The 20,294-nt window shown below is 54.5% G+C and overlaps 1 protein-coding gene across 1 annotated transcript; it reads left to right on the top strand.

The window, feature by feature from the left end:
• Positions 1 to 1,488: 1,488 nt before the first annotated feature.
• On the top strand, positions 1,489 to 19,975 carry LOC120701264. Its single transcript, XM_039985386.1, has 6 exons — positions 1,489 to 1,826; positions 1,969 to 2,119; positions 2,585 to 2,845; positions 18,160 to 18,241; positions 18,893 to 19,086; positions 19,452 to 19,975. The coding sequence occupies exons 1-6, from the start codon at positions 1,612 to 1,614 to the stop codon at positions 19,761 to 19,763; spliced, it is 1,215 nt and encodes a 404-aa protein (XP_039841320.1). The 5' UTR covers positions 1,489 to 1,611; the 3' UTR covers positions 19,764 to 19,975.
• The last annotated feature ends 319 nt before the right edge of the window (positions 19,976 to 20,294 follow it).

Genomic DNA, 20,294 nt, shown 5'->3' on the forward strand with positions numbered 1-20,294 from the left:
CCAGCCTCCAGGGAACGAGATCCTCTGCGGTCGGTCTCCATGACTGCTCCCGGCAGTCGCTGCATCGGAGCCATTCACTGCCATCCAACAGAGCAGGTGAGCCCACTCACTCTATCTCGTTCCCACCTTGTTCGGCCCAACAACACGGCCTGCTAAGCGCTGCCGCCGTGCTAAGCACTGCCGCCGTCTTCTGCTTAAGCGTCGTCGCCATCTTCTGCTCAAGCGCCGTCGCCATCTTCCGCTCGAGCGCCGTTGCCATCCTTTGCCCGGAGCCACACCGTCGCCATCCGCTCGCCCAGAGCCGCGCCGTCGCTTCCCTTCGCTGCGAGCTGCATCGTCGCCGCTCCCATGCCGAGCGTCTCGCTGTCGCCGTCCCTTCGCTGCGGGCTGCGGCATCGTTGCGTATGAAAGGGCGTGCTAGTGTTAAGATTAGTGCTCCAGCTAGTGCTCTTGGACTCCACGCCATGTAAGCACACATCCAAGCATAGTGCGGCAACGACAAGGTAAGGGAAGCAGAAGAACAAGAACGAGATTGGGCCGCCCATGGATTGGATTGGAATTTCAGAGAAACAAAGGAAAGCAGATGCTTTCCTTGCCATGCGGCGGCAACTAGCTCAGCTCATCTTGTGGCTGCTGCCTGGTTGTCCAAGCGCATGATCGCATACCAAGGAAGTAATCCTTTGCAATTGCTCTGTTTTCGCATTGAGATGGACAAAGAAGAGGAACTCTAGCTAGCTATGCGAGCTGGTCGAATTTCTGCTCGGTCGGGTCACCTGGCGTCGCCCCGCCTGTGCTGCTAAACCTGATATTGTGGTGCTGAAGCTCATCGACGGCCGCGCCGCCGGCACGAACGGCGGGTCCGACTCGCCGCTCAGCATCACAACGGCGCGCGTCCCAGGCAGCAGCTCCGGCTCTGGGCTTGAGCACGCCAGCCCCACCAGCAGCGCCCGCGCCAGCCCCAACTCGCCGCCCAGCCGCGGGTCCACGGGACCATGGCGTCCAGGATGCGGGCCTCGCCGTGGAGGCTCCACTAAGCTCGTGTAGTTGGCTAGAGGAGTTGAGGTATGGTTGTCCCACAAGGTCGCGAGTTCGAATTTCAATTTGGACGAATTTTCGCTTGTGGGTAAAAAAAATCTCCCTCGCTGTGCTCGCCGCAAGACTTGGCCCTCTCGGACATAGACCAAAATTCGGGGGGTTTTTAACGAAAAACGGTGGGTCCGTTCACCCCGACCGCGTTTTTTTTTCCCATGGAGGCTCCACACACCCACTCTGGGCGAGCGGATGGCGACGACGCTCCAGCTGACGGCATGACGCTTGAGCAGAAAACGACGGCAGCGGTTAGCAGGTGTTGGGCCGCACAAGACGTGCACGAGGTAGAGTGCCTGGCCTCAGCTGCTCCGTTGGATGAACGGCTCCGATGCAGCGACTTGCGGGAGCAGTGACGGAGACTGACTGCAGAGCATCTCGTTCCGCCTCCAGGCCTCCCCCATCACGGAAGGCACAAAGCCACAAGGGCCCCCAACGAACCCGGGTAGGGGAGGGGAGGGAGCAGCGCAGCGAGCGCTGCGCAGCGAGACGCGGGCTGGGTCGCCGGTGGCAGCGAGAGGCGCCATGCCGCCGCTGCTCGGAGGCGCCGACCTCTGGCGGCCCGCCGCCGCCGCCCGTGGGGGCGGGTGGGCCACGGCCGCCGCGCTCCTCGTCGTCATCGTGTCCCACCTCGCCGTCCTCCTCATCCGCCGCCGCCTCCGCCGCCCCGGCGGAGTCGATCGAATCGCCCCCACCGAGGCCGCCCCCGCGGCGGCGCCCGCGCCCGCCTCCGCCTCCGGGTTGGTCCACCCGTACTCTGCGCGGTGTCTCTCTTTTTTTTTTCTGATCGAAAGATGCGTGCGAACTCTGCTCTGGTCGGTCATCGGCGGTGGGGGCTGGCTGGGCTGATTGCGTCCTGTGTTCCCACTTGGATGATGGTAGGCTGGAGGGGCTCGTGACGGAGGACGATCTGAGGCAGCTGGTGGGAAGCCTTGGCGTGGGTGCGCGCGAGCCGGAGGCGGAGGGCTGGGAGCATGTGATCTCCAAGGGGAACGACGACGTCTCCTACAGAGCCTGGTGCGACAAGCCCACGGTATTGCTAGCGCATCTCCCTCTCGCCTTGCTGTGGCAGCTCATACACTCGGATGGAATTGTTTTCGCTTGTGAAGTGAGGCGTGAAAATTGCCCCCTAGGATGTTTATTCTTTGTAACTACTGAGAGTTCAAAATGTTTCATATGCAATCACGAATCATGTGTAGTCGGCTTCAATTTTCGTGGAATCTCAATTTGTTTCATACGGGTAAGGCTTGCCCTTATATTCCCTTTTCCAGACCCCACTCGAGTGGGAGCCTCTGGCACTGGGTCTGCACCTTTTTATTCTATGATTAGATGATTGATGTTGTTGTGCTCTTAGAATATTCCTATTCGCCTTGTTTCAATCATTTTACCACTATAAATTTCAGTGACAACTATTTCATGCAGACATGCATAATGTGTTTCATTTCTGATGATACTTTTGTTCTTTTTTTGAGCCGGGATGATACTTTTGTTCTTGCAGGCTGGTCCTCCAAAATATCTAAGTATTACAACATATGAGAGATGCTCAACAGAGCAATTGAGGGACTTCTACATGGATAACGAATACAGAATGGAGTGGGATAACACTGTCACAAAGCATGAGCAGCTGCAGTATGATGAGAGCAGTGGGGTGGAGGTAGGGAGAACGATTAAGAAGTTTCCACTTCTGACACCAAGAGAGTACATATTAGCATGGCGAGTCTGGGAAGCAAATGACAAATCTTTCTATTGTTTTATCAAGGTTAGTCACTTAGCTTCCACCCGTCCTTCCTGCATTTAACTTCAGATGCATTAGTATTTTAGCTGATATAGAATGAAATTTATGAAGCCATAACTGTTGTATTGGAATGAAATCTAGAACGTCCATAGTTTAACTGGAATTCCAGTGTCAACTGATTTACATCCTATGCTAAAATAGTTTCAACTAATGCACATCCTCTATTTTCTTGGTCAAGCTTTTTTTCCTTCATTAGGAACATGACATAACTGGAAATGAGCTAAGCTGGCAATCTGCCATGCTTCTTTCATGCTTGAGTGACCCTATATGTGTTGTACATGGCATTGCTGCAGGGGAGGAGCCAGAAATGCCTTCCCCCTGGGGGGCTGACCAGCGGATAAAGTATAGTGGGCTAATTAAAATTGAGCTAAAGGCTATTGTTTTTAGACCTAATAACTACAGATCTACTTCATTCTCTTTTGATAGACCTATTTCAAAAATTAAAATTTTCTCTTTTTATAGTCCTATTTGAGTTGCCGTCTTGGGAATGCCAGACAGCCTTTTCAGTTCCTGTGAAAGTAACTCTTCCAAAAAAAAAAAGGTTGGTGCATGTATATGATAATGTAGGAGAGAATAATATAATGTATTCCTCCAAATCGTAGAAGGGTGGGATATATAGATCCTATACATGGGCTTCTAGATGGGTCTCTATACATGGGCTCACATATACACCAACCCCCCCCCCCCCCCCGCAGTCTGAACTACCGGCGCAGCGGTGTTCAAGACTGGACAACAAGAAAGCCAACACCCCCCCCCCCCCCCGCAGTCTGAACTACCGGCGCAGCGGTGTTCAAGACTGGACAAGATGAGAGTATACAGAGAGTACAAAGGGCAAATACCCCCCGCAGCCACAACTAGCCACCTGTTACGTTGAGGCTGGAGCGAAACTCCGAAAAGGTCGAGGAGGGTAGTCCCTTGGTGAAGATGTCGGCAAACTGGGAGATAGTCGGGACATAGAGTACCCGAACATCGCCGATGGCGACCCTGTCGCGCACGAAGTGTAGCTCGGTCTCCACATGCTTCGTCCGCTGATGCTGGACGGGGTTGGTGGAGAGATACACGGCGCTGACGTTGTCGCAGTAGACGAGCGTGCTCTTGGCGAGCGGGCTGTGGAGCTCCGCCAAGAGCTGTCGGAGCCAGGACGCCTCCGCCACGCCGTTAGCGACAGCACGGTACTCCGCCTCGGCACTGGAGCGGGAGACAACCGGCTGCCGCTTGGACGACCAGGAGACCAGGTTGCCGCCCAGGAAGACGGCGTAGCCGGAAGTGGAGCGGCGAGTGTCCGGACAGCCAGCCTAGTCAGCGTCGGTGTAGACAACCAGCTCAGCAGAGGACGAGCGGTGAAGCACTAGGCTGAGATCCACAGTGCCACGGACGTAGGGGAGGAGACGCTTCAGTGCAGCAAGGTGTGACTCCCGAGGATCATGCATATGTAGACAGACCTGCTGAACAGCGTAGGTGAGGTCCGGCCTGGTGAAGGTGAGGTACCGCAAAGCGCCAGCCAGACTCCGGTAGGCAGTAGGATCAGCCACCGGATCACCCAGATCAGCAGACAGCTTCGTCTGAGTGTCGACAGGAGTGGAGCAGGGCTTGCAATTAGTCATCCCAGCCCGCTCCAGAATATCAAGTGCGTACTGCCGCTGATGAAGGAGAAGACCATACGGGCGAGGCTCAACAGTGACGCCCAAGAAGTGGTGGAGCTGACCAAGATTCTTCATAGCAAACTCCTGCTGCAGAGAGGAGATGACACTCTGAAGCAACTGCTGACTGGAGGCTGTGAGCACAATGTCATCGACATAGAGCAGCAGATAGGCAGTCTCATCCCCACGGCAGTAGATGAAGAGAGACGTGTCAGACTTGGCCTCGGTGAACCCCAATGTCAGCAAGAACGTGGCGAACCGAGAGTACCAAGCCTGAGGAGACTGCTTTAGACCATAGAGGGACTTGTTGAGCCGGCAGACCATATCCGGACGACTCGAGTCCACAAATCCTGCTGGCTGAGAGCAGTAGACAGTCTCTGACCGAGTGCCGTGAAGAAACGCATTCTTCACGTCCAGCTGGTGCACAGGCCAAGAGCGCGAGAGCGCAAGCGAGTGGATCGTGCGCACAGTAGCAGGCTTCACCACAGGATTGAAGGTCTCATCATAGTCCACATCATGCCGCTGAGTGAACCCCCGGAGAACCCAGCGAGCCTTGTAGCGCTCCAGCGTGTCATCAGCCCGACGCTTATGCGTCCAGATCCACTTGCCAGGCACCACATTGCAACTAGACGGACGCGGCACGAGGTCCCACGTCTGGTTGGCAAGAAGAACCGCGTACTCCTCTTCCATCGCTCGACGCCAGTGAGGATCCGCCAAGGCGTCGTGAACAGAGGAGGGTACCGGAGAGACCCGCGGCTCCCCCTCGGTGGCAGAGAGAATCGCGGCCTGAGACGCCATCCGCCGAGTCACCATGGGATGGATATGCCAAGGATCCCGATGGATGACTGGCGGGTGGTACACCGCCGGCTCGACTCGAGATCGAATCGGCGGAGGCGGTGGCGGCGGCGACGGCTCCGGTGCAGGTTCCGCAGGGGGCTCAAGGGCCAGAGGCGGTGCCGGTGTCGGCGCCGAACGACGCTGGTACACCTGCACCGGCTGAGCATACCGCGGCGGCGCCGGTGTCGGCGCCGAGTGACGACGGTACACCTGCACCGGCTGAGCGTACCGTGCAGGTGCAGGGAGAGGCACCGGGGCCGCGCGTGGCGCAACAGGAGACATCGGGTCCGCGTGCGACACGATCGGAGGTCCGGGGGACGCGCGTGGCGCGACCGTGGGCATCGGGGCCGCGCTCGGCGCAGTAGGGATCACTAGAAGCGGCGTCGGTGTGCCGGGAAAACCTGCAGGGAGAGGACAGACAGGAAAAGGTGGCTGAACCAACGGGTCAGTCGGAAACAGAGACTCCAGCTCGGGGTCAGGAGAAGGTGTGGAGAAGGTGGAGTAGGGGAAATCCGACTCGTCAAAGACGGCGTGTTGGGAGATCAGGATGCGGCGAGAGGTGAGGTCAAAGAATCGGTACCCCTTGTGGTCAGGGGAGTAACCAAGGAACACACAACGAGTCGAGCGGGGCGCCAGCTTGTGAGAAGCAGTGGCGGAGGTGTTAGGGTAACACGCACACCCGAAAATCCGAAGGTGGTCGTAGCGAGGAGGGGTATCGAAAAGAGCATGGTGTGGAGTGGGAGCAGGAGAAGCAGTGGACGGAAGACGGTTGAGCAAGTATGTGGCGGTGTGGAGGCTCTCCGCCCAGAAGCGCGGGGGTAGAGGGGCCTGGATCAGAAGGGTGCGCACGACGTCGTTCGTCGTGCGAATCATCCGCTCAGCCTTGCCGTTCTGAGGAGAGGTATACGGACAAGACATATGCAGCTGAACACCCCGAGAGAGGAAGAAGGAACGGGAGGTGAAGTTATCGAACTCACGCCCGTTGTCGCACTAGACGGCCTTAATGGTAAGGCCGAACTGAGTGGACACCCAGGCAAAGAAGTGGAGAAGGGTGGGGAAGGTCTCAGACTTGGCGCGCAAAGGAAAAGTCCAAGAGTAGTGTGAGAAATCAACGACCACCACCAGATAGTATTTGTAGTCAGAGAGGCTGAGAACAGGAGAGGTCCATGTTGGGGACACCACCTTCGGGCCTGTCGCCGAAGGCGCGCGAAGACAAGACGTCAGGAGCAATGAAGCCGAAGTCAAGAGCAAGCGCGGAGATGGCCCGTCTCGTGGGTCCTCGGGTCGGAAGACGAAGACAGGCGAAGACCGGGCCACACAAGCGTCCTGACGAGGAGTGGTCAGTGGGCCCCCACGGTCTTCGTTGATCAGGTTGAAGAGGGCCGCCTGGAGTTGTGGGCCCTTCTGAGCTGTACCGCACGTAGGCTGGGATTTGGAAATCACGTGTACGTCCGGGAATATTCCGGGAATATGACCATTGTAAGGGTGCAAAAGAGTAATTGTACATTGGAGGCGTAACGCCACCTATAAATACCCCCTGTAATGTTCATTGATGGGACACATGGAATAGAGAGAGTGAACATTTATTGCTTAAATTGTGTGCTTGTCCCTTACTGTTGTAGTGCCCGTCAGTTTGGCGCCAACAGTTTGGCGCCCACCCGTCGGTTCGATACACCACATGGCGGCGACGAAGAAGAGAGGAACCACCGGAGCCACTTCGGAGGACACGACGACGACGACAACACCCTCGCGGGGCGAAGTGGCAACAACACAGGCGAACGGGACTACCAGCGACGGCGTCTCCGTCGACGCCCTTGCAGATGGCCAGCTTGAAGTCAACCTTCTGGACCTCGGCGTATCAGCCGAAGACATCGCGGCGATGCGTCGCATCGACGCTCGCATCGAAGAGGTGCGAAGGGCTCAGCAGCTGGCCTTGGAAGCAGAACCTTCGGAGACAGATGACGACAAGAGCAAAGGGGAAGCAGACCATGCTCACCGAAGCAGAGCGTCAAGAGCAGTACAACAAGTTGAGGGAGGAGGAGCTTCGCTGCAAGGCGATGCAAGAGAAGCTCCGTGTCCAGCAGCTGCAGCTCGAGAAATTGTAGGCACCACCACCACCACCACAGAAGGAGATGATCGGGGTCAACCCGCGACAACAAGAACCACCAAGGTTCCGCCGAAGTTCGTGCCAGTCGAGATCTCTGACCATTCTGAGTCAGGCGGCGAAGAGCCTTACCGAAGAAGGCACCAAAAAATATCACCACGGTCCGAAGAGCTGGAGGAGGTGCAATGGCCTCATCGCCTCAACCCAGCAATATTGCCACAGTTCGATGGGGAATCAGACCCCGAAGAGTTCCTCCTAAAATACGAAGCCACCATAGAAGCATCAGGAGGAGGCACCGCGTGTAAAGCGAAGGCGCTCGTCCTCGCATTGAAGGGCTTGGCGCAGCGTTGGTATGCAAACATCCCTTCAGGAACCATTCTGTCTTGGAAGCAGCTTCGCTTCGAACTATGTGCAAGTTTCCGCGCGGTGAGGCCCGACGAAGTCACATCCTGTGATTTTCACGATCTGAGGCAAGGAAGTATGACCTTGCAAGAATATCTTCAGAGCGTCATGAAGCTTCGCGCAAGAGCACCCAATGTCGCCGACCAGAGCATCATCGACTCTGTGGTGAAAGGGATCAACTTAGGACCATGCGGAGAATACATATCTCGGCGCAAGTCGAAGACAGTGACAAAGTTGTTCGAGATAATGCAAGAATATTGCATATCCGACCGGGCGAAGAGGAGAAGGCTCGAGGAGAAGAACGAGCAAAAGTCGCGAAAAAGTGAGAGGTCCCATTCAAAACCATGGCATGCTGACGAACCAAAGCAGAAAAGAACAGTGAACAACGTGTCCGAAGAAGAATCCCCCAAGAGCAGAGACACCATCACAAGGGCAAAGGCGAGAGGGACCGCCACGAAGAAAGATCCAACCGCGATGATCGTCACCATCGCGAAGAACGACACAACAAAGGCCGAAGAGACAACGGCGGTCGAAGAGAGAATTCCATTCTGTTTCTTCCACGGGAAGGACAAAGGCTATTGGACAAATGAATGCCCCTTCGCCATTGAAAGAAAAGAAGAGTTTGACCAGCAGAATTTCCAGCCAGCGAAGCCAGTCAATCATACCTCGCAGTTGCCACCTCAGTCTTCGGCAATGGTAACCACTTGGGCTCCTACGCCAAATTGGCCGATGTCATACCCGGTTTTCAATTACAACCCGTTACCGTATGCACCACCTCCGCAACAATCAATACCAATGCTACCACCTCCGCAGTACAGTCAGACATGGTCCAGAAGCTCAACACCATTGTCTTGCGACACAACTCTACCTCCACCTCCGAAACTTGAGCCGGGGCAGATTCCAGAGCGAGCAATCGATGCACCTTCGGGCAGTAGGGTGAACATCATCAACGCCATCTCCGGAGGATCTAATGAACCAGTGCTTGAGACAAAGAGGCGGCGCAAGGAGTACTTCAGAACAGTTTCTCATGTCAGCGAGGGCAAATGCTTCCGAACAACTTGGTCGCATGTCCCGATATCCTTCACACAGGCAGACCTTCGGCTGCAACACTACCCACACAATGACCCTCTCGTCATCAGGGCCAACATCGGCAAGAATTCAGTGCACTTCGCAGGGAACGATGTAGGGAGAATACTGGTGGACAATGGGAGCTCCGCAGACATCCTCGTATGGCAGTGCTTTGTAAAAATGGGTTTCACCGAAACAGCTCTGCATAAGTCACCGTATCCGCTCATTGGCTTCGGAGGCAAGAGAATAGAAGCTCTTGGCAAGATAGAGCTCAATGTCACATTCGGCGAAGGAGCAGCACAAAGAACCGAAGCAATAACCTTCGATGTAGTTGACATCAACTACCCATATAACGCCATCTTCGGGCGCAACACCTTGGTCAATTTGCAGCAGTGATTCATCAGTCCTATTTATGCATGAAGTTACCTTCGGCCGAGGGAATTATCACAGTCTTCGGCAACCAGGAAGAAGCAAGAAGATGCGAAGACAATGCATCAATTGGCAACAAGAATGTCCATGTCATTGAAACACCAAATGAGGACAATGAGGCTGCAAACAGCGAAGAGCCGGAGAAGTCAGGAGGGGTATCCCCGGCGGAACACACGAAGAAGGTGCTATTGTGCGAAGATGTGCCCGACCGAATGATCATCGGAAAAGGGCTCGAAGAGGCTGAAGAAGCCAGGCTTATACAGTTTCTCCGCAATAATTATACAGTTTCTCCGCAATAATCAAGACGTGTTTGCTTGGTCCTCTTCGGACCTGCGAGGGGTCAGTCGAGAGGTCATCGAGCATGAGCTCAGGGTGAACCCGAAGGCAAAACCAGTAAAGCAGGGACAAAGGTCAATGTCCGAAGAAAGGCAGAAGGCTCAGGCCGAGGTACAAAAATTGCTGGACGCGGGCGTCATCCGCGAGGTCCAGTACCCGGAGTGGCTAGCAAATGTTGTCATGGTACCGAAGAAGAACGGGAAGTGGCGAATGTGCATTGACTTCACAATCTTGAACAAGGCGTGCCCAAAGGACGAATACCCACTACCACGAATTGACACTCTGGTCGATGCAGCAGCTTGCTCGGAGATGCTCAGTATGTTGGACTGTTTTTCGGGTTATCACCAGATATTCATGATAAAGGCAGACGAGGAGAAGACCAGTTTCACCACCCCCTTCGGGACATACTGCTACGTGAGAATGCCTGAGGGCCTTCGCAATGCCGGATGCACTTTCAACAGAATGATCAAAAAAGTATCGGGGGATCAATTGGGGAGAAACATCTCCACATACGTTGATGATGTGGTTGTGAGAAGCAAAAAGAAGGAGGATCATATCCAAGATCTTCGCGAAACATTTGCGAATCTTCGTCGCCATGGCCTCAAGCTGAACCCGAAGAAATGTGTCTTCGGCGTGTGAAGAGGCAAACTATTGGGCTGCATGATCACCGAAAGGGAATCGAGGCAAGCCCGTACTCTTTTCCTCACGGGGGAAGCTTTCGAGTGTCCACTCGGGCGCCGAAGGTGTGAGGTTTTTAACGAGGCGGAACCCTATGTAACCCCTTGTGAAATATAAACAAGGCTCCTACAAAAAAGTCTCGAATGAACAAGCACGCTGCAAAGGCACCGAAGCGTCTATCCCTCTTCGTCAAAGCGAAGAGGGGAGTCATCGGCGCGAAGTATAAGCCATAACGCTTGAAAGAAGTAAGCACGAGGCGCAACCCCGATTAAGGGCTTCGCTCCTCTTAGCTTCACTTCCGGAGAAATTAACAAAATCCCGTCGCATGAAAGCGAAGGGTGGAAAGTCCTGTCGCGCGAAAGCCGAAGGCTAGGCGCGAACCTCTCCGGCTAAAGAGTCGAAGGTCCCCTAACAAAATCCCGTCGCATGAAAGCGAAGGGTGGAAAGTCCTGTCGCGCGAAAGCCGAATGCTAGGCGTGAATCTCTCCGGCTAAAGAGCCGAAGGTCCCCTAACAAAATCCCGTCGCATGAAAGCGAAGGGTGGAAAGTCATGTCGCGCGAAACCCGAACACTAGGCGCGAACCTCTCCGGCTAAAGAGCCGAAGGTCCCCTAACAAAATCCCATCGCATGAAAGCGAATGGTGGAAAGTCATGTCGCGCGAAAGCCGAAGGCTAGGCGCGAACCTCTCCGGCTAAAGAGCCGAAGGTCCCCTAACAAAATCCCGTCGCATGAAAGTCAAGGGTGGAAAGTCCTGTTGCGTGAAAGCTGAAGGCAAAGGCGTGCATAATTAAAACAAGAGGCCGGAGGGGCTAAAGCACGTTTCACAGTCATCATCCACGCCAGTCGAGCGGAGGGGGCGTGGCGCTTCGCAAAACAAGAAACACGCACGACGCCGGTAAAGATGAACGAACAAAAAGGCGTTTGTAACCTCGCCCGCGCAAAGGGGGGGTGGCGCTTCGCAGAATATATTTGTGCACAGTCGAAGGATAAACGCCAAAAAAATACATAATTTATTACACACAAAGTACAGGTTTATTACACCGCGAAGATACACTTCGCGCGAAGCCACGAAAAAATAAATTGCATAGTTACATCCGAGGCCTCTTCCTCGAAGACTAGGCACCTTAGATATGATTTCCCGGACCGCCACATCTATTATTTCTTCGGCTGTCCGTCGAAGAAATGCTTCGAAGTCGTCCCCTGAAACCGAGGGCAACACAAATTAACTAGAGCTCTCGACGAAGATGCCTTTGCGTCGGTACATAAATTCATGAGGCGGAAGGGGCTCTTCGTCCACCGGCTCCGGCTTCGGCTCACGGAGACCGGCGGGAGCACTATACGGTCTATCAGTATCGAGAATCCGTTTTATTTCGCGACGAAGCGCGCGATCAGCAAGGATCTTCGCATGTTTTTCCAGATCACGCTGAAATTCGGCAAAAAAACGCTTCGCATCGGCATTCCGAAGGTCGTAAACACGCATCCTATCCGCCTAGAAATCTTCAAATGAAACCGAAGGGTAACGAATATGGAACTTTGCCCAGGACGCACCAGCGACATAGAAATCCTCTCGATTCAGCTTGCGAGGAAGCACGTCATCGGTCACCTGCGCAGGGGCCAACGCAGGGTTTTGCGCAGGCACCGAAGATGTTAGCTTACAAAAGTAATAATTACAACCAGAAGACCCCTACACAACAGCCTACAACGACCCTCACACCTCGCCAGGCGAAGGACGAGAAGAGGACGCCCCTGTCCGGCCTTCGGGCGCCGGGGCTCCGTCAGTAGCGTCTGCGGCACTGAGAGTACGGACGGCGACCATGGCACTGATATTTTCATGGAAATGCGCCCCAGCGTCCAGCATGGCGACGCAAGCGCGAAGCCACTGGAAAAAGGAGCCCAGGCCAACTGTGTCGGTGCCCTCCGGAAACATATCCGGAGCCACAAGCCCATACCGGGCGAGGAGGTCAGGAAGCTCTTCCTGCAACTTCTCCGAACCGGTCTTTATAGCCTCTTTAAAAGTGCGAAGCCATCTTTGCATCGCATCTCGACGTTTCTCAGCGTCTTCAGCAAGCAACTTGGCGGCCTTCGCGGCGTCCTCCGCCTTCACCGCCCGATCAGCGGACGCAAGCAGCTCCGTGGTAAGAGTCGCCTTCTCCTCAGCAGATCTGGTGAGGCGCGTTTGCAGCTCTGTTTTCTCCTTTTCCAGAGAGGCTACCTTCGCCTCCAGATCATCAACAACAGGCTTTGAGCTGTCGTCAGCCGCCAACTGCCGGGCAGCACAGCGTGCAGCCACGAAGGCCTTCAGCGACAAGTCTTGGGCGCTCTCTAGGATGTTATTTAGCCCGGTCCCCCGCCGCTGCTAAAAGCTCACGTTCGCGGTCCCGGCTCTCAAAACGAAGAGATTTGACGATGTTCCCGCCGAGGCGCACAGTAGTCGGCTTCGCACCGAGTTCCATAGCAGCAGCTTCAGGATCAGCGTCACGAACGAAGAAGCTACTGCTATCCGACGAACTGCTGGAGTCTCCGCCGCCACTCTTTTTCGCCCCGGAGGAGGACGTGGACTTCTCGGGCGAGGATGAGGCTTCGGCAGTTTTCTCGGAAGGAACTTCGGCTTCTTTGCCGGAGGTAGGGGCTCCGCGCGGAAGAGACGAGCGGCGGGGGGAGTCGACCACGACGTTGACCTCCTCGACGTTGCCCTCGTCTTCGCTCTCCTGGGCGGTGCTGAACTCAAGGTCCAGGCCGGAATGGACCGCCCTCAATGGCACCGCCACCTGTGGAATGCCGAGGGGCGTTGCCTCGGTAGGAGGACGGTTGCTGTCTTCGGATTCCCCCTTGCTTTGCAAGGGAGACTGATGCAAGATGGCGTCGATGAGCCGGCTTTTCTTTTTCAGCTCTGCGGATGAAGACGCTTGCTTCCGCTTCGCCTTTTCCAGAGCCTTCGCCTTCTTCGGGCCGCCCTAGCCTTCAGCAAGCTTCAACTCGGCCGCCCGCTGAGGAGCGGAGAGGCCCAACGCGTGGAACACCCGGTTCCGTCGAGCCCCGCTAAGATGACCGACGAGGGCTTTGTACTCGTCCCTTGACACCGACCCGACCATCTCGTCGGCCCGGCTCTCGATGACAACAGGGTCCACCCATGCATCGCCGAAGAGGCAAAAAGTGTAAGGAAAAGAGCGAAGCGTGCACCTCCATAACATGAGCTTAAGTACGAAAACTCACGGTCGGTTCGAAGGCTAAAGACGGTCGCGAAATCAGGTACCGGAATACCTTCGATCCAGAGGTCCTCGGCCAACCAGCTGAAGATGTCCCAGCCGACCCTGACGGGAAAGCAGCCGCAAGCGACGAACTCTTCGATGATGTCGCGCGTGCTGAAGGTCTTCGATAGTTTCCGCAGCAGGGCAAGAAGAACCTCGTCTTCGACTCGGACATGACAGGCGGCCTTCGGCACATTTCCAAGAGCAGCAATGCGGTCGACGACGAGGGGATGGGTCTTCGTGACGGGGTCCAATGTCACCTTGTGATAGAACCAGTATGAGGACCAATCGTTGGCCCACTTGTTCTTGCTCGCGGGGACTGGACTCGGGAGGTTCTTGTGAAAGGCGAAGGTATAACAGCCGTATTGGGGAATGGCTGATATCTCCGCACCTACGGTTGATTCCACAGAAATCTTCGGTTGGTAATGCACCCTGAAGGCACGAGCGAAGCCTTCGGCGCTTGGAGAAAGGCGGCGGGTCTTCGCCAGCCACATATACAGATTCAGCCGCACGATCGAAGTAGGTGTCATCTGATGTAAGTACACCTTGAACAGACGAAAAATGTCCACCACGGGGTCCAAGGGCATCTGAAGGCCGGCGGTGAACAAGTCACGGAAGACAACCACTTCGTCGTTGCGGGGATGAGCAACAGTCTCACCCGTCGGAGGAGCGCGGACTTCGTCAGCAGAGACGAAGCCTCGACGAGCCAAGTCGTCGAGGAGGGACGGAGTCATTTTGGACAAGCCAAGTACAGTGGTCGTCGGACCTCCCGATTGATTCCTCTTCGGAGCCATCTCCGAAGATGCTGAGTGTTCTGAGAGCGCCACTCTTGAAGTTCAGCACCAGATTGGTTCGAAGAAAACGACGCTCAGAAACAACCTTCGCGAAGCGAGAAGCGAGGAGGCTGGGAAGCAAGGACGGTGAAAAGTAAAAAGCACAGCCGTCGCGGCGCCGCTATTTATAAGCGGGGGGCAAGCGCGAGAATTACCATGCGCCACCGCGAAATGGAAAGACGCCAAACCCCGCGCTGCACGCGTGAGATTAAGAAACCGAGGGGTATATCTGTCCTTTCAGGTCTACGAGCCAGCGCAAGATTTCCCGCCAAAGTTTGAATCTAATGATTTGGGCGCGAACTAACGGTTATGAACATGAAAAATTTGCTTCCTCGATAGGAGCGCAACTTTTTTACAGGTGAACACGGACTATCCTTCGCCGGCTACCGTCGCGGCGCCCAGCCCGAAGGGTGGCGCTTCGGGACGCCGACGGCGCCCAAGGAGTCGAAGCCGCGCCCCTCCCGAAGATCGGACCGAGGCTCCGAGGGGCTACTGTTGGGGACACCACCTTCGGGCCTGTCGCCGAAGGCGCGCGAAGACAAGACGTCATGAGCAATGAAGCCGAAGTCAAGAGCAAGCGCGGAAATGGCCCGTTTCGTGGGTCCTCGGGTCGGAAGACGAAGACAGGCGAAGACCGGGCGACACAAACGTCCTGACGAGGAGTGGTCAGTGGGCCCCCACGGTCTTCGTCGATCAGGTCGAAGAGGGCCGCCTGGAGTTGTGGGCCCTTCTGAGTTGTACCGCACGTAGGCTGGGATTTGGAAATCACGTGTACATCCGGGAATATTCCGGGAATATGACCGTTGTAAGGGTGCAAAAGAGTAATTGTACATTGGAGGCGTAACGCCACCTATAAATACCCCCTGTAATGTTCATTGATGGGACACATGGAATAGAGAGAACATTTACTGCTTGAATTATGTGCTTGTCCCTTACTGTTGTAGTGTCCGTCTGTTCCGGAGACGCTCTCCACCAACAGTCCACAGGTCACAGTGAACAAGATCAAAGGCATGCGCAGCATGCGAAGAAGAAGATGAAAAGGGAAGTCGAACATGACGACCAAGCTGGCATGCATGACAGAGGTGCTCAGCAGGAGCCCTAGTACACGGAACATCGGTACTACGACTGAGCTGAGTCAGAACGTCGCGGCCAGGGTGACCAAGACGGCGGTGCCAGGTGGTGGAAGACGGTGTCGCGGCAAACGAAGAAGGCGAAAGTGGTGCAGCGGAAGACGGAAGGCGAAGGGTGTAAAGGGGCCCCGTGCTGTCACACCGGAGTAGCAGACGCCGGGAGGCCGAATCCTTTACAGTAAGGCCAGAAGAGTCAAATTCGATGGAACAGGAATTGTCGGCTGTAAACTGACGAATGGAAGGCAAGACCCATCACCAACCATGATGGAAAAAGGACAATTGGGGTGTGGGGGTTGGATAGAAGAGAGCATACCGGCATCTGGGGTGGTGTGAAATGAGGCACCCGAGTCGGCGATCCACTCGGTGCTGACCGGCGGCGTCAGCCCCATGGCGCTGAAGGATTGCGCCAGTGCGGCCTGGTCCCACCCCCCAGGCCAGGTCGGCTGCTGGCTGGGTTGAGCGGGCGGGATCTAGAATGGCTGGAGCTGAGGACGAGGGCCCCCCTACCCTGAAACGGCCACATCGGGATGCGCCCTGGCCATGGGTCGCTGAAGGATGGCCAGGGCGTACCTCCAGGACCAGGAGCAGGTGTGGGAGCCGGAGTCGGTCCGGAGTGCCCCGAGCACCACCACCACGTCCCCTCCGCCGACGACGCCCGCGGCCTCCACCACCCCGGTCTGGCCGGTGAGAGGAGCACCAAGGAGGGGGTCGATCCAGAGTCCAGATCCGGAGGGCGGAGCCTGGTGGGAGGACGAAGCGCCGTGCTCGGTGAAGGGGATGTCGGGCGGGACCAGGAAGTGGTGCTTCTCCGCGGCGACCCAAGGCATCACAGGCAGAGGCACCGCGGGCGCGGCAACGGGCGGCACAGGCGCTGCCATGGGCGGCGCGGGCGCAGGAAGAGGCGCCGCGAGCGCGGCCATGGGTGGCATGGGCGCAGCGCCATGGGCGGCCGCGAGGCGGGCGGCGGCGGCCGGCACGCCCGCGGCCCCTGCGCCGTAGGCGGCGGCGCTGGGCGCGCCCACGGCCGCGGCACCCGCGCCCAGAGCGGCGGCGGTGGCTGCACCCGAGTCGGCGGCGGCGCCCGCGGCGCGCGCGGCGGCCACGGCGTGAGCGGCGGGCGCGGCCATGGGTGGCATGGGCACAGCGCCATGGGCGGCAGCGGCGGCGGCCAGGGCGGCCGCGAGGCGGGCGGCGGCGCTCACGGCGCGAGCAGGGGAGGCAGAGGAGGCAGCGCCCGCTGCTCCCGTGGCGGCGGCGCCCGCCGCTGTGGGTGTCGCGGCCTCCCTGACGGCGGCGGCAGTAGGGACGGGGTCGAGGACGACCAGGGCCGGCGCGGCGGGCCTCCACGGGGGCGGCACGGCGGATCTGGGCGACCACAGAGCAAAGGAAGAGGGGGTGGCGGCCGGCAACCACGCGCCCGGCGCAGCGGATCTGGGCGCGCCAGAGGAGGTGGCGGCCGGCGACCACGCGCCAGAGACGGCCCCGGCGACACCCGACGCCGCGCAAGGCGCAAGCGCAGCAGCGCAGCGGCCAGCAGCAGGTAGAGGAGGGAAAGAGGAGAGGGGAAGGGCCGGCGGCCGGCCGGCCATGGTCCCAGCGGCGGCGGCGGGAAAGGGAACAGCAGCAGCAAAGGGAGGAAGAGAAGGAGGCGCCGGTGGCCAGCCAGCCATGGCGGCGGCTAGAGGAAGGAGAAGCTAGCTGATACCATGTAGGAGAGAATAATATGATGTATTCCTCCAAACCCTAGAAGGGTGGGATATATAGATACTATACATGAGCCTCTAGATGTTCCTCTATACATGGGCTCACATATACACCAACAGATAACATCAAGACTGAGGAGTCATGATTAATTAGATGATAAGCAATGTCCTTATTCTTGATCATTGCACCAAGATGAAATAAGTATCAAAAGAGAATGGAGGGAGTACCATAGTCACAAAGTTCCTAGGTCGACCGGATCGAGGAACGGGTCGAGGGTTGTCACTTTATAAAATTGTGGTACGAATGGGGTATACATCTATGGAACGATAAATTATTATGTGGACCGCGACCCTGATTCATCGGGGTCGATACCTTCGGGTCGATAAAGACAAAAACTATATATGTGCTACTAATGAAGAAACTAATCTGCACAAGCATATAAGAAACGTATAAAAGAATACATTTACACCATGCTACACGTACTCAGCTCATTGTCTAACAAAAACCACACCAATCTACTGTCCTTAACCTCCTTATCCCAATTAAATCTGCTAGCAATGGGGCTGCGACCCCTTTCAAACCGGGACACGATCAAACCTTGAATGGGACACTGACCCTCTTCGACCCCGACCCTCGAATCAGAACGGCGTTCCCGGGTCGAGGGACGAGGCATTGACCCCGAATCCTGTGACTATGGGGAGTACATGGAACGAGCCGAGATAGGCCCGTGCTGCAGCACGCCCAGCACGGGCCCTGGCTCCACCCTTGCATTGCTGACAGCTGGATTTATCTGCGCTTTCTACTAACTTGGTGTCTTTTCTTGACAATGTTCCCTGATCTGCCATGTATAAACTGTTAATCCTGACAGGAATGTGAACATCCTCTTGCGGCACGACAGAAAAAGTTCGTTAGAGTGCGTCTTCTAAGATCAGGATGGTGTATTAGTAAAAGTAAGTGATGTTTGACTTTCTGTAAGCATCTTTATCTAACTAATCCTTTTTTTTGTTTTATCGTGGGAGATGAATCCTTTTTTTCCTTTCTAAGGAAAGGCAGAAAATTCCATGCAGACTCACTTATCATGTACTAATTGCTTGCCATCACATGATTTGTGTTATGAATCAAAATACTAGTCTCTTTTGTTTCCCCAGTTCTTTTTAATTAACTTCGAGATTAAGTGCAGTTAGTATGCTTTCTCGCACAAGCCTTTAATAGGTGTAAGTCATGGTGGCCTTCACTGAAATTAAGTTTTGAACTGAATACATGTTGGCTGCAGGTTCTATTCTAGCTGAAATTTAGAAGGAAAATTGTGTTGAAGATCTTTTTCCCTTAATTTGCAAGAAGACTTAGATAGTGCGGTCAAACTTGATGAGACATTCTTTTTTTTTTTTGGTCAGAGTACACTGTTCCCGATCCATTTCAGTTACTGTGATGTATTGCCTATATCTTGTGCCACTTTGTAGAACATTGAAACTTGGAACCAAGTGGAAGGGGACTACAGTTTTGCTTTGCTTTATTGGATGAAATATAATCGTAGCAGAGTAAGAAGGATTAAATCTTCAGGACACAAATGTTGACATTTTCTTTTCTATTTTATATTACAGTCCCTGGCAGGGATGCATGCCAAATCACAGTGCTGCATCATGAGGATAATGGAATGAACATAGAGATGGCAAAGCTAGCCTTTTCCAAGGGCATCTGGAGCTACATATGTAAAATGAACAATGCTCTACGTCGGTATCCTCAGTATCGCAGTCCGTCGGTATCTATCCTGACCATGCAAAAACTTATTAAGAAGGTGAGCCCTCTTCATTACTTTTCAGTTTAACTTTAGTATATCAAAATTTGTAGTTTTTAATGTTTTCTTATGATACAATGTTACGAAGGCCATTTGTGTTAGCCTTCTAACGAAGCCTGTGATGGAATGTAGTTTTTGTGTCTGGAGCATGTCTGTGTTCAAAAAAATAATTGAACTCAAGTATTAGTGCAGGAAATATTTTTTTTGCATTGCCAAATGCTTGAAATTCTAGGTAAATCAATGAAGCCTATTTTATTTTGAAAAATGTTTGAATTAAGCAACCACATAATTTGAGTAGACTACTCTTATGTTCCATGATTGGAATTGTTCATGCTCTGACAAAGCTAAGCTTCTTTGCTTATCAGTTTCCCCAGGACTTGGAGACTGCCATGGATGCAAGTTTTGCAGCTTCCCAGACTACAGCAGGAACGGCTGTTCCTTCAACCCAGACTGCCAGGACATCATCATGCAAGCTACCAGGCAAGAAGTCTTCTCGGCAAATGATCGCAAGTGGACTTCTGCTGGTTGGAAGCATTGTTTGCCTATCTCGAGGCCGATCCAACCTTGGGGCTCAGCTCGCAATGGCATTCTTCCTGAAGAAGGCCTTCAAGCAAGAGAGAGAATCAGGTTCATCGACATCAAGGGGGAAAAGAGATGTCACTAGATCCAGGAGGTAGCAGCAGTATAGGTCAGTATTAACCTTGTTCGAATTGAAAAAAAAAAATGACCACTCTGTTTGATTGGTACTGATTGTAAAGAGTTTTTTCAGCACGAATTATGTAAATAATCGTTTTGAAATAACAACATACATGAACACAGTAAACTTTGTTGTCTCATCGGGTTGACATAAATATGTTTTCCTGAAGTATACTAAGTATGTATCCTTTAATTTTGTTGTAGCCTTTAATTTCAAACCACTGAACTCCGTGCTATGATGTGTACGTAGTCAAATCCACCAAATTATCAGAAATATGGACAGTGAAAAAAGAAAGACATCAAGAGATACAGCAATCAACCGAAACAGGCTCAAAATTCAAAAGTAGCAGTCTCAATTTCAGAAGGAATTGATTCTCAAAGTTTAAGCACCAAAACCTCATTGCAGGACCTTAAGCTACCTCAAAGTGTAGTCTTCCATGAGGCTATATTGCTGCTGCCAATCGCGACGCATGAATGTGATTTGGTTCTTTCTTTTAATATAGCACAGAAGC

This window comes from Panicum virgatum, chromosome 1K, assembly GCF_016808335.1.
Source record: "Panicum virgatum strain AP13 chromosome 1K, P.virgatum_v5, whole genome shotgun sequence".
In the NCBI taxonomy this organism is placed as follows: domain Eukaryota; kingdom Viridiplantae; phylum Streptophyta; class Magnoliopsida; order Poales; family Poaceae; genus Panicum; species Panicum virgatum.

Excerpts from the sequence above, each read along its gene's own strand:
- LOC120701264 (XM_039985386.1), top strand. The coding sequence starts at position 1,612 with ATGCCGCCGCTGCTCGGAGGCGCCGACCTCTGGCGGCCCGCCGCCGCC. Across the intron at positions 1,827-1,968 it reads GCGCCCGCCTCCGCCTCCGG|GCTGGAGGGGCTCGTGACGG; the intron begins GTTGGTCCACCC and ends GGATGATGGTAG. Across the intron at positions 2,846-18,159 it reads CTTTCTATTGTTTTATCAAG|GAATGTGAACATCCTCTTGC; the intron begins GTTAGTCACTTA and ends TAATCCTGACAG.